This window comes from Rhinolophus hipposideros, assembly GCF_964194185.1.
Source record: "Rhinolophus hipposideros genome assembly, chromosome: 21".
NCBI lineage: Eukaryota > Metazoa > Chordata > Mammalia > Chiroptera > Rhinolophidae > Rhinolophus > Rhinolophus hipposideros.
Window position 1 is genome coordinate 12,967,819 of NC_138067.1, and position 15,148 is coordinate 12,982,966.

General features: G+C 36.5%; 1 protein-coding gene across 3 annotated transcripts in view; it reads right to left on the bottom strand.

Moving 5' to 3' along the window:
• Nucleotides 1-15,148, bottom strand: part of CDH8 (cadherin 8) — a 323,156-nt gene that overhangs the window by 143,807 nt on the left and 164,201 nt on the right. For all 3 annotated transcript variants that reach the window (XM_081032901.1, XM_081032903.1, XM_081032902.1), the window contains one exon: nt 175-342. In XM_081032901.1, coding sequence (XP_080889027.1) covers nt 175-342 — 168 coding nt within the window. The remainder of the gene's footprint in view (nt 1-174; nt 343-15,148) is intronic.

Here is a 15,148-nt window from a genome sequence, read left to right on the forward strand (position 1 = left end):
AGACAGAAGAGTTGGTTGTTTCATATACATATATGAACGGTTATGCCATGCAAATAATAAGCACTCAATGATTGTGATCAGTTTTTCGTTTCTTGATGTTGCTGAAAATCAGAACATAAATTCAAATGAAAACATCATACTTAGATTCTTACCCAGTGCAGGAAATTCACTTACTCTGGGCAAATTTGGGTGGATTGTCATTAACATCGGTAAGGGTCACTGTAAGTGTTGTGGTGCCAGACAGTCCACCAGAGTGTCCACCCATGTCTTTGGCTTGGATAACGACCAGGTACTCCTCCTTGGCTTCTCTGTCCATGTTGGGAAGGGCAGTTTTTATAATTGCTGAGGGGGAAAGAATGGGAGATTGACCTTCAGGCAGATAGCTCATTCAAAAATAAATGTGCCAGTCTCATACAAACACACACACGTACATACAAGGTCCCACTCAGATAATTTTCTGTTTTCTTTTGACATTTAACTGGCGTGTATTGGTGATGCCAACACAGAGAATGATTGGAGTCACAGACAGCAGTGGATAACTTACGAATATATATTTTATAATACTTTTTTTTAAAAAAACTTGCAAAAGTATATATTAGAAAGTAAACTGAATTTCGTGCCTACCAAATTAAAGTATAAATCACCACACAGCCTCATCTACCCAGGAAAACCCTGGAAGTGAAAGAATCCTACAATTTATCACAGATCCCAGTTCCCCTACAAAAGGAGTAAATACACAAATAGCTTGAAGGCTCTGAGGTCAAGGATAAATTATTCTGAAGTTCACAAATACATTAGAGAGATGAAAGAAATAAATGCATTATTAGAATCAACTCAGGTGAATAAAACACCAATCAAAATTAATATAGGCAAGTTTCTAAATCCTAAAGTATTGTTTAACATTTATATTTTATTTTTTAGTTATACCGTTCCTATTGTAAAAATAAATATTTGAGAAAAATGGAAAGACATAGAAAAAGTGGGTAAAACATAAAATCACACATGTGATTATGATATTGATATTGTTCTGGGACTTTATTCATGCAATGGATAGCTTTGAGATCTTTTCTTGCTAGCACATGGAGATCCAACTCATTACTTCTTATAGGAACATAATTGTTCATTTATAAACGAGCTGTGAGTATCTTAGGTATTCACACATTAATGGATATTGTAGTTATTTCCAATTTTTTCAAAGAATAATAAATTATCTTATAATGATACCATATTTTTCTGTGTCCTTCATTTTTACTTAACTCTAAGATGCCTCCCAATATTGCTACAATCCCACAATAAAAATTATTTTTACTAGCTTAGTATATTACTATTGAATGGATGTGTTTCATCTCTGGCCCAAATGAAAGAAACATGTCCAGATAAAAGATAATCCTCCCCATTACTTCTAACCCAGAGACATCATAAATGTTCAATTCCAATTGAGAATGAGCCACTCTCTCGGCCACTTCTGAAGTTGTAATACTTTTTTTTTTTTTTGAACTGATATGCTGTAATTAAATCATCTGTCTATAAAAGGTTTGTGAGGAGTTCCAGTCCCTGAATCATCTCAATAGCAAGCAAGGTGCAAGAGTGCTCAGGGAAATCTAATCCACCCCAGCAGGGAGCAGGCTCTGGGAAGAGCTAAGTGTTCTTATGCACTTTATTAGAACTTGACACGACTTTTACATCAGACCTTCCCATTCAGGAAGCACTCAATTGGATAACCATAGTTATTTGTAAACATTGATGTAATATAATGAAATCTTTCAATACAATGGTTTCTTTCAGGATTTGATCAGACCATTATATAACTCAATAGATCATACTTATATGGTACCATAATACGTGAAAACAGAAAGAAAAGAAAAATAGAAATATAACCATATTTCAGACTTGGATCACTGTGAGGCAATGTTGAGGGGAAAATAAACATATGAGCAAAAAATATCAACAACAATAAAAAACCTCATCATGAGCATGATGAGATACCAATATGGCTGCTCTGCTATACATATATATTTTCATAACTCAGCATAGCTTCATTACGAGCCCAATTCTAGTAGAAAGAATTAGACAATTGTTTTACTCCCATGATAGTTACATGAGTGCTTATAAAGTTTAGGTACCACCATATTCTCAGGTCATCATAAATTAAAGCCATCCTTTAGACTCTGGAATTTGATGTGGAGTTTCTAATAATCGGAGGAAACTGATATAATTTCTCAAGGAAGGTTGCAACTTTTTTCAAAGAAGTCGATGAGCTGAGGCCTACGTGAGTCTTCTCCAATTAGTTCAGTAGAGGAATCTTTACAATGTCCTCAGACTCAAACAAGGTTGGTATGCATTATTCTCATCATTTTTATATGTTGTGAGAGTGTAAACTAAAAACATACACACACAAAAAAAAGTTGTGATGTCTCTCAGACACTTGGAAATTAAGATAGTTTTGAAGCTCAGTGGAAAAAAATAGCATACTTGGGATAGTGTGTACGAGTTATATCAGAATATGAGGGAGGCATCATGATGGAGATGTTTGCTTGGATGGTAAACAAGAGCTCCATGTGTCTCCACCTGTTCCAGAAATGGTTATGCCCTTCACCACTCAGATGAACAACTTGATACTATTTAAGATATGTATCTATTGACAAGCTTGAGTCCCCTTACAAATGCTCCATCATACTGAAGTCAAGCAAGTTTGGGTTCTTATATTATTCGCAGACTTACTAGCTTTGTGACAATGAACAAATGATTAAACCCATTGGGACTAATACTGTGCCCAATCAGATGGAGATAATAATCAGCCTCTTGTAGTGGATATTATAAGTTTATGAGCGATATTGCATGAAAAGTTCGTAGCACACAGTAGTTACCCAACCGTGATGTTTCTCTTCCTTTTTTCCTTCCCAACCACAATGTATTTAATGCTTGTCTAGATGGTGGTTATGGAGTGTTGAACGTTCTCCAGTTGCTCTTCCAGACCTACTTTCCAGCATTCTGCATCAACCCTTGGCACGGGAGAGTGACTTCTATGGATTGCCTCAATGAACGTGGTTACTCTTTAGCTTTGTGTTAGACTCAACCAACGTACATTACCCTCAGAGAGTGTGAGAATGGAGCAGGGTGAAGTTCTCTAACCCCCTCCAAATACCTCAATCACATGTTTGCATACTCTATGGTTATTTTCTTAGGATATTGCTAGAACAACACTCTCGTGTCCAATAGCTGACCCTTCCCTTGCTCCTACAGGCTTAGGGATGATGTTGGCTTCCCTCACTAGCCTTGGGGTGCTTCACTAGCCTTTGATGGTCTCTCTTAACTTGTCCATCCATTGGTCAATAGTTCCTTTGTTAAACTCTCCTCAATCACCCCATTCCTGTCAGAACCCCCAAAAATATGGTTAGGATCCTGGTTCTTTATCCAAGTATCAAACATGTTTCTAGCATGTCATTCTTACACAGATATCTACAGTTCAGAAGTATTTCAATTCATAGCACTCAAGGACCACTCCTCGAGAAAGCAGGGCAAATATTTGTTTCCTTATCTATAAAAATGAGAATAATACCTGTTCAGTTAAGTGAGTTGCTTAAAATGACCCAACTCTGAAGCTGCAGATCTGGGAGTCTTCACACTTCCTCCTCTCCTATACAACCTTGGGAGTAGGTTTCCTGACTTCTAAGGCAAACAGGGAGCCTCTCCCAGATCTCTTTAAGGCCTGCAGCACATTTATTTGACTTCAGTACAAGCTGTACCATGCACAGCTCTCAATTTTGCCCGAGCCCCCTGCCTCTAGTGTCGACCTCACAACTAGCAGTAACTCATTAGAAAATACAAGTCAGAATTTCTGGAAGATTTTTTTCCTGCTACTTTGTGGCTGTAAAGGCAGGATATGAAAAAAAAAAAAAAAAAAAAAACGAGTACCATGGTAATCTTACATTTTTTTTTCCATTGTATTGGGACATATCTAACACATTACTTAACTTTATTCATATTCAAAAGACAGATCATTTCACTGGCATAAATATTGAAAGATATTGATAAGCTCCTAAATATAAGCTTTAAAACATTCTGAAAAGTCCCTTCTACTTCTTCTCTCTGAATTATTTGCTCTGGCTCTCATATTCTCCCAAAGCACTCGTAGCTTTAGGCTGTTTCTTACGTGGACAAGAGAACTTCTGTATTTTAAAAATTATTGTTGGGTATTAAATACCAGACCACACAAAGCAGGAAATATAATAATTAGGCTGTTTTTCCTCTCAGATTTGAGAAGTCAGAAATTTGATCCATGAACACACAAAAAAAGTTATTAAAATCCTCAATGAAATGGCATTTTCAGCCATTTTTCAACTCTGATTTTTAAAAGGCAGATAGATCCCTACACCTTTTTTGCCAAAATAAGCTAATATAAAACATCTTTTGATGGTATTAATTTTGAATAGCTTCCTATTGCCCAAAACATGGATTGTGCCCCCTTTTTTTCACAATTGTGGTCAAGCAAGAGCTGTGTTCACGTCTCACCACATGACTGAAGTTACACACTCAGTGCCCAGCAATGTATTCTGAAGCTTCAACATTATGTTGAAATGCCCATTGCAGCAACTTAGTAACAAATTCGATATTTAAATTTTATAGCCAGCAGCATGACAAATGCTTTCCTCTGGGGCAGTCAGTAAAATTTAATGTAGGTATTTGCTAAACAAGCTCACAAAACAGAAAATCAACTGAATTTTTTTTTTTTATAATGGAAATTTCAAGATGTGACTCCCAACACTATTACACCTGTTATCCCTGACTTTTGTAAATTTCTAACTTTAGTGATTGTTCTAGGGTTTAGACTTCCACCCCTTAAATAGCTACTCTTGAATAAATCTCACAATCTCCCCAGAGCAATTTTTTTTCCCTTGAAAATGGGAAGCTCTAACATTTTGAGAAGAACAAAAAAGAAAAACACAATTGGTGTTCAAAAAGATGAGCCTGTCCTGCTGGGTCCTCAATGACATTTACTGCAGAGTCCATTCACAGAAGGGAACGTAAACAAATATATTTTAGAAGAGTTTCCCTGGAACTCCATTTTGAAAATCTAATCAGAACATGCAATTAATGAGAATAGTCCATACTCCAGGAATTGAGTTCAATGGAGATTTTGAAACTGTTACTGGGGAGTCCCAGTGCCAGTTTCAAAATCTCCATTGAATTTGGGAATCAAGGTGAACCCTGCTAGGAGGATTAAGAAGGGAAAGGGGGAACCATCTTGCTCTGAAAGCAGCATTCATTATCCTACTGTGAATAGACTGATGGGCTTCATTCTCCTGTATTTAACAGACACGGTTTTATCTTAACTTTATTCAATCAAATGGAGATTTCCCTGGTGCAGTAGTTTGAAATTTTAAATCATAGCCTGGCCTAAGTTCTTCTAAGTGCTAAACAGCTGTTCCTCGCGTCTCATCATTCAGGGAGTACTTCTGATTAGAATCCAGTTTCAGTCATCTCAAAAATTTAAAACTTGTGTGCTTTTTTTTTTCCCTTTCCATTGTCTTTGGTGTTATCATTTGAGAAGCATTTTGTATCCGTCACGAAGACTTCTTTTTATAATTTCTGTGCTATCACCAGATTGAGAGGCTTCGTGAGAAAGGCAAGGAGATGCTGATTAACTCCTTTGTCATTTTGAAGGCTGATTACTGTAATTCACTCCTTGTGGGTCCCCCAGATTGTGCTGTTCAAAGATTGCAGTTGATATAAAATGCTGTGCTAGACTCCTCTTTTGAATAAAACGTGTTGAACACATTATCTTGGTTATGAAACCACTAGCCTTGTCATTCTTCAAAATTCTTGCCAATTCAACGTACAATATCATCTTAGTAACTGCAAAAAAAGGTTGTTATCGATGAGATTAAATGGTACAAATTAACCAGGGATACATTGTTTTAGGGGGTCATATACTTCATCCATACATTCTGCTAACCATGTGATGTATACTACATGCTACCAGTTATGAGGAGTAAAGGATCTATGTCTAGAGATACTTCAACGCAGGCCCACCGTATCATTGAATAGCTTCAGTATAATAACTTCCATAATTTGAAACCTGCACAAATATATCACAAAGGAAAAAGTGAAATATTAGAAAACTGTTCCGCCTCCAGAGGGTTCAAAAAAAAACCCAAACTGCATTTCCCTTTCTTTGTGACTAGAACTATAAATTACATAGACAGGAGATGATTGATGATAGATGATAGATAGATGATAGATAGATAGATAGATAGATAGATAGATAGATAGATAGAGATAGATAGATAGATAGATAGATAGATAGATAGATAGATAGATAGATAGATAGATACAATGGTCTGTATTTGGAGAAACTACATTCCTCATATATTTCTGGTGCTTTTGCGAAATATAACAACATAATTGGAAAGCTAATGGGCTAACTGTATCAGGAATCAAGCCTCATTTATATTCTGTGAATTTGTATTTTTAAAACTAAGAACTTATTCCAAGGAAATTATAAAATTCCTTTCTCTTGACCCCTAAAATTTGTAAAGTTTTTCACTTTTTGTATGCTATTCATTTTAAAAGCCAAGCAATTTATGTAACAATAGGCAAATATTAAATTGTTGGTTAAAATCATATAGATCAAAGGCACATAATATTAAGGAGATATTTAAAATTATGTTATAAAAATTCTTTAGTAATATAAAATGTTGACAATAATTTCTAAATGTTATTTTAAAGACAATGTCTGCCATGATTATTTCGTATTATGATGTGCTTATGAAAATTTGGCAAAGAATATAAATGAAGAAAACTTGATGTGTTTTTGTGAAGGAATGGGATGTTTTGGTTTCCCCTCCACACAACAATTTGCCAGGGCTCTGTAATGGGAAACATAGAACTGTATCTGTTAGAAAGTGAGCTCTGGAGTTAGATATGTAAGAACTATTTTTGGTAGGAGTATTACAAGCCATGTGATCTTCGGCAGGTCACTGAAACTCTCTGAAGCTCACCAATCTCATGTAAAATGTTATTAATTGTTAATCAAGAGTTTCAGGTTAGTATTATTACACGAGAGGTAAAAAGCCAAATGTTTTACCCTATACATATATAGACATCATTATATATAGATATAGATACATACACAGAAATATATATGTAAATATATACATATTCTGTATTTATTTTTATAACTATGTACATATACATACATATGTGTGTATACTTGTATATGCAAGTCATCAGATATATATTAATATTTAAGTTTTATTTATATTTTGTAAATATAAATAAGTCTATCCATACCTATATATGTAAATAAAAATTATGGATTAATTCAGTGGTATTAATAAACAAAATATACATATTTTAAAAAGATAAACAAAAATTATATTCAGCTGTGATACTGAATATCCCTCACCACTTCGAAGTGGTAATGTCTCCACAGAGACTACCAGGTAACAAAACATTTTTTGGCCTCCAAATCTCTAGATAATTTGTACCCAAACTCATCTTTTATTACAACTTCTACACAGCGAGTGATTTTTTTAATTGAGATATAACTAACATATAAAATCGTATTAGTTTCAGGTGTACACCATAATGGTTTTACATTTGTACATATTACTAAATGCTCACCAAAATAAGATACTTATCTTTCTTCATACTTTCCGTATACTTTGCTGCCTCCATAACCTCGTGTGGGTATAATGAAGCCTAGATCACCCTTGGCCTTTACTGGACCTCTTGGAGTTCCTTTTATCCTTTCAGGTCCAGCCAAGAAGGTAGAACTAATTATTGTCTTCCTTTTGATCTTATGTGTCTTTCCTAGGCACTGTCTCATGGCATTTACTTTCATGTCATTTCCCCATTTCACCACTTCCCCTATGAATTCAAGCTGAGAGTATATTCCTATGGACAGGACCCGTGTCTCATTCATCCTTAGACGCCCAGAACCAAATACAATCTCTGGCACATAATTAAGTACTCAATACATGTAGGAGGGAAGAAAACAATGCAAAGGGAAAAAAAGAAGGTAGGACGAGAGAAGAAGAAGGAAAAAGAAAGGCAGAAAAAAGTGGTAATGGAGTATTTTTCTAGCTGTTTTGAGGACTCAGCACTGGAGTTTGCAAACACTTGATGAATACTAATAATTGTCATCTACGGGGCCCAGAGGCTTTCAGATATAATTATAAGGTAACAGAGTCACTAAGTGGGGCACTAAGTGGGGAGGGAGTCAAGATTTGAACCTAAGTCTTGCTGCCTCAAGAAAAGCTCAAGGGCTATTCCACACCATGTCAAGAGTCACATCTTAAGGTCGTGTCAGTTTGCCAGAGGAAGGCATAACACTTGATGGGTGCCTGTGAAGTGAGTATGTTTTGCAGATTAAAGAGCCAACAGGTTCTCCTTGTTTCTCTAGATATTATAATATATATGTGTATATATATATATGTTTATACACACATATATATACATATATAATATAAAATAATTGCATAGTTGATATTTGAGTTATTTATTAAATGTCTCAGGATAAATTTGTGGTGCAATGGTCTAATATTTCAGATATTCTCAAAAAAATTTTTTTTGAGGATTACTCAAAAAAAGGGGGTGGGGAGGTTGTGATGCTGATGAACCAGGTATCCTAGTAACATTTCATGAATTTAATCAATTGGGAATAAATTCATGAAAAAAATGGCTTTGTTCTACATGTGTTACCAATGATGCCCTAGCCTTACTTATTATTTGTGAAGTTCCATTATTATTTATTTCTCTTGGTATATACATAGATATGACAACCACATTTTCCTAAAATAATTCATAGGAAAATTTAACGGAAAATATGTTTCCATATGAATATCAGAGGTTAGGAAAGTGGTCCAGCAATGAGAGTTCTTGGGCAGTGTCACCCAGACTGTGGCTGAGTGAGATTTCAAATCTGGATCTCCAGCATGTTAGATATGAATTATAAATTGAAGAGTATATTCTCCTTTGGCCAAAAAATTCTCCACGTGGTGCTTGGTTAGATATTTGTCCAACAATGTCCTCCTCTGCTATGATGGCATCTTAACACAAGTCTGTTTGACAGACATGACTTCTTTCATGTAGATTTTATATGTGAAACTCTATACGACCCTCCCTATTTGTGTTTGAAAACTGTTGCTGGAGACAGTAGGCTTGAAAGCTTTAAAAGAGCCCACGAGGCTCTATCAAGTATTTCAGATGTACAAATTGCTTCCTTACATGTGGCCTTCCTATTTTATAATGCAGTCTATTCTTTGTCTAAATGACTATAACTTCTTCATTGCCCCACTAGGTGGATCACAGCCATCCATGTCTATAACAATATCCTCAGAGAATGACATAGGAAATAGATGTAAGTGAATTACCAACAATGCCGTGTCTCTAGTTTTATATACAGTGTGCACCGTGACGTTAGTGTATGGATTGTCACTTTTGTAGCTCCTAAATTCCTCCTATTACATAATTCCGCACAGGCCACTGTTTATACCATCAACACATGACTAGCCAATAACTGGTGCTACTCAAATTGCCAATTCCAAGTTACATTGAAATACTTGCAATTATTCCAATTCAGAACTAAGGTGAAATTTTGTTTCCCCTAAATGAAAACACTGCCAGGGACTCCTCAATCAAGTGGAATTATTTCTGTGAAGAAGATGATGGCTCTATTCTTTCCTGAAGCCATCATTCCAATAACTAACTCTACATGTAATAAGTATGGGTGGTTTAAAGAAGCAAAGTGAAAGTCGCTAAAAAAAATTGGATGCTTTCTCCCAGCAATTCCGAACTTAAGCGGATGCGAATGGCGGGTTGTAGAGTAAATAAAGTGCAGGTTCTATAGTTACCCACTGACAAATGGAGCTGGTATTGAGCCCTGAGTCTAAATCAAGCTAAGCAGCTCTTTTCAACTTTTACAACTTCAGTCTCCTCACCTATAAAAAGTGATAGTAACACCCCCACCTAGCATTATATGAAATACCACCCAACATTGTTCACAGAGCATAATAGATAATAAAACACACTTGAAGTGAATTGATAGTATCCCCGAATGCTACAGTGGTACCGATTCCTCTCATGCCTCTGTGGGATTTTCTGGCCCCACAGCATGTCGTATTGATCAAAACCTGCCAATATACACAAGTAGAACATGGTGTTGTAAGAGCCCAGGATTTGATACCACACATCGGATTTGATTTCTGTCCCTTCCACTTCCAAGTGATACAAGTAACCTAGGCAATTTTCTTAACCTCTCTTTAGCCCCTGTTTTCTGATACATAGAGATAGTGTTTACCCCATAATTTTCTTGTTTGTTTTCTTAAGATGTTGATTAAGAAAGATACGGCATGTTATTTATTAGTTATTATTTATGAACACATATTAACATGCATCTTATGTTATTATTTAGCCAATAATAACATAGTAATCAGCTGATCACTAGTACTACCACCACTGTGACAACCAGTAATATCATGTCTCTGCCTGACTGGGAAGATCAATCACAATAAAAATAATGACACTCTGTGTCTTACTGAGCTTTCGTTGTGCCAGACCCTGTACAGGTACAGAGTCTATCGGCATATAAGATGCTTCGTGCAGTGACTGGCTAAGAGTAGACATTCACCGGCAGAGTTATTACAATTATTGTCACCATCACGTCCTCTGTACAGTTCACAACCATCCAGTTAGGTCACTATTACTATTAGGTAACTAAAAGATGAAGAACCATGAACTTTTGTGATCTGGGTTAAAAGATTTATATTCTGTGAGCTTTGACATGATAAGAGGAGCTAACACTCGTCTCTGTACTTCCCGTTACACGAACTTGTCTCTCCTATACCTCGGAGGTTGTAGACGAGCATGAATCACTAACTTCAGAGTACTCGTACTATGGTAGGTTTGCCGGTTACTTTCAAAGGATGGTCGTTGTTGTGCCTCTTTGAGTAATCTCTAACCCAGAGATGCTAAACCAACTCAGTGACATTACTCAGGAAATTCCCAGTGAGCCACTAACCCTTATTTGAAGTATCTATAAAATGCAGGGAGTGAGACACTGGCCAAGTTGATTGCCTTTGCTGATAAAATACGTCCAATTAAGTACACGTTCAACCTCAAATTTCTAGATAAATTTTTGGCGAATAAATCATGCTTTTCCCCCATGGGTCGTTACACATCCAGCAACAAATGATCACTGCATAATTTCTACGTGTGACTGAGTAAGGTTCCCATTCATAAAATCACAACCCACGGCTCAAAGAGGAAGGACAACAAATTGCTTCCAATTGCTTTAACACAGGTCAGTGGGCAGGCCTACTTCAATGAGAGAGGTTTGGCCAGGGAGGGTAGGGTCTTCCTTTAATTATGGTAGCTCCCATAATGGGCATCAAATGTGCTGAGAACTTGCTCGATTCCCTTCAAAGTAAGAATCAGGAACCAGAGTCAGCTTAAAAATATTCTAGGGTTTCTTACCACTATTATTGCTTCTACTGCTTTTTTTTCCTTATCAGCCCGAGATGTTTGTAGAACACTGAGGTATACACAAGTGAAAAGCGTTCAAGCATTGAGACGAGTTATATGTTAGAATCACTTAAAATTCTGACAACCTGATCCACGTACAATAATTCAATGGGCACAGATCTCACAATTATTCCCAGAAAACCCCCTCACCATTCCTCTTGTGCCTGTCAGTCCAATACCAGCCTCAACCTCTTTGCTGCCTTCTGCAAGTTCTGCTTTTGACGTCCTCCTACCCTCTACTTAGGGGCTACAGGTTCTCTTTCTTCCCAGCAGAGTGACTTTTCTTCTTTACTTCACATTGTCTCTCAAAATAGAATTCTTCTCCTCCCCCTTTCCTCCTGCTATTTCTCAAACAATGCTGCTGTGTGATTCCCTCTTAATCAGTTTTGTGTCTGTGCAAGAAGTGTCATCAGCTACCTTCCTTTGGCACCATACTCACCCCTTTTTTACACTCTTGCTTATTAGCATGAGTTTGAGTTTATTCTTTTTCATTTAAAATGTTCCCCACCCAAAATTATTTGTATTCATGCAGTCAATGCCCTCCAGCTCTCATTCATGGACCTAAGAGGGCAGGTGGCAAAAAACGCCCTGGGCTCTCTTTTGCACAGAAAGAAAAGAAGAAGCATGGTGAAATAACCAAAGAGGAATATATCTGTCATTCCACAAATGTTTGTCCAGGACCTGCTGCATATCAAACACTTTTAGGTGCTAAGGATACTTTGGAGAAGGCATAAGGGAGGTCAACGTCACATCTTTACATTCTAAGCATTTATAATCCACACGAAACAGGGCAACCAGTCTCATTTACTTTCTGGGCTCCAGCTTTTTCATTTCATACTTACCTTCCAGAAAAAAAGAAGAAAAAAAAAGAGACATACATGTCACCTGCAAGAGCTGATCATTATAAGTGGTTCTCCTGTACACTGACCATATTTAACTATGAGTAGCCCAGGCTACTTGTGACTATTAAAATCCAGATATGATTATGCCCCATAATAGAGAGGCAAGCATAGGGTAAAGGATCTCTGGGTCCCCTCAGGATAGCGATAATTAGACTTGTATAAACAAGAGGCCAGCTGACCTTCCTAGGAGGCAAGCCGGAGGCAAAAACCAGCCAGACAAGAAAGGGAGGTAATGTTCTAGTTAATAGAAAGTTACCACACAGTGGGATTGGAAGAGCAGATTTTTATGGATCTATTGTTCCCTTAGTGACAGTTGTCAAAATACATCAGAGCTCGGTTTCTTCAAATACATCAAGTGGCTTATGTGTTTTTTTCTTTTTTTTTCTCACTATTAAAATTAAAAACTGTAACAAATAAGTACCTCTTCCTTTTCCTGCTCTGGATTTTTAAAAATTATATGACTCCCACTTTTCTTTCTCTCCCCGATTCTTGTCAACCTCTTCTCATGGCCCGTTCTCTCCTCCTCTCATTGCTATAGTGTTCTTTATAATGTCTTTGTTCAAATTTAAGTGAAGACACATCATATTTGCTGAGCATGAGGTTTGGCTGAGAAGACTACGTCAACAGAGATACCCATAGCAGGTGAAAGACTGGTTCCTTGAAACTCTCAGTTACTCATGGTAACCACAGAACCTGAGGTTTGTATGTTTATCTATTTTTGATGTTATCACAACACAAAGAGTACAAGGCATTGATTCTGAGAAACTTGCAGTCTCTACTCACATGTGTCATTTTATGTAGTGAAATGCTGAATAAAATACCATCTCTAGAAGTAACCTCTGTATTTGCATGTGAGCACAACATATCTAAGAGAAATCATGTGAATCAGAGAAAATATTTTGGACTGGGAAAAAGGATTAAGCTTATCCTCAAATCTGACATTTATGTATTGGGTAACTTCAAAAAAATCACCCACCCTTGTTCATCATGATTCCCCCATATTAAATGAAGACCACTAAACTTTTTTTTTTTTTTTCTGAGATGATCAAAGTATTAAATCAGGGAACATGGGAGCCTGCCTAGAAGACACACTTCTCCTACTCTTTCAAATTACACATAGTTAATGACTTATTCAGGGTCGCACTAATAGTAGATGATGATGAAATCCAGAAGTCTCTAACTCCAACTCCGGCATTTCTCTCTATAATGTGCCTAAGCAATAATGTATTTCTTCATCCATCCTCGTTAAAAAACATACATTTCCTGAAAACCTATAAAACATGTCAAAAGATATTTTGTTATAAATAGAGGCATATTGTACTGAAGATTACTAAGATCATTAATTTTGTTTTTCTTTCTCTTTTCCCAGGAATCGTTGCCAAGTGATGGCCCCAAAGGGGTCCAGTCATACGGGATGCTGTTGATTCTTTCTGAAGCCGTCAGCTATTCTTTTAAGAGCTACTCGCCTGATTATTTCATATTCCCAAAGTATAAAATTATTTTTCTTGTCATTGTTTTACATATTTAGAGTCAAATAAAATTTCAAGAGCCTCATTCTTTTCATGTATGCAGATGATCTGTTATTATGAGGGAATTCTAAGGGTTCATTTCTAGTATAAGTTAAATTAATATTCAAAGAAGTCTTATGTGAGGGAATCAAGATGATAAGTAAAATCAACCTTTCTATCTTCCTTAATGGTCTTTTATACTTACGTTAACTTTGTCAAAATACTTCAGATTCAACTCTAATTTCTAAGCACACGCACAGCAAGGCAAGAAAAAATAAAAGCCACGTCACCATCTCCCATCATCTTTAATTCCTCATCTTTGCAAAAGCGTGAATAATTTCATGCAAACCAATGACCACCGAGAGAGAACCTCTAATGAAACAGACACTGTCATGAGGGTTGGGGATATAAAGATAAATAAGGTACTGTTCTCTGGTGTGGAATAGTTCACAATGCAGAAGATGAGGCAGGCGTGAGCACCTCTGTGTTAAAATGAATATTCACCTCCTCCAATTATGAACGCTGGTATTATTGTGTGCATGACTCCATCATAACCTTTATCATGCCAAATTTGTTTTCTGTATGTGCTTTTGTTCTTATTTTAGCATCTAAATGACCTGCCCCTCTCTGTCAAAATTTCCTCTCTCAGCCTTGAGCCATCCTCTTTTCTGTAAAAGTATTCCCAAAAATATATGACTCATCCCTTGTTGAGTCCCCTGAACACATTGATAAATACCATGAGACCAGATAGCATGATTGCCATGATTCCATGTCGCAAAAGAACAGTCCCATACTTAGAATCTCAACACCTACGGTATTCCAGGAGCATACCATAGATGATGGAATCATGAGTAAGTCACTTCATCTCTTTAATCTTCTCTTCATTTGTGTAAATAGCATTGTGATATCTCTACTCAAATGTCAAATTATTAGTGAGGCTTCCCTGACCAGCCTTTACAACATCAGCCGTTATAACATAACCACTCTCTTCTTTCTTACCCAGCTATCAAAGTCTCTGCCCTTACGCAGCCTAGTAGTAGCAGACAGACAATAAACACACTGACTTTCTTTAATGATGGTTTGTGTTTGTGTTTGATCTTTTTAAATTAAATTTAACGGTGTGACATTGGTTAATAAAATTACATAGGTGTCAAGTGTGCTTTTCTATAATACATCATCTATATATTGTATTGTGTGTTCACCACCCAGAGT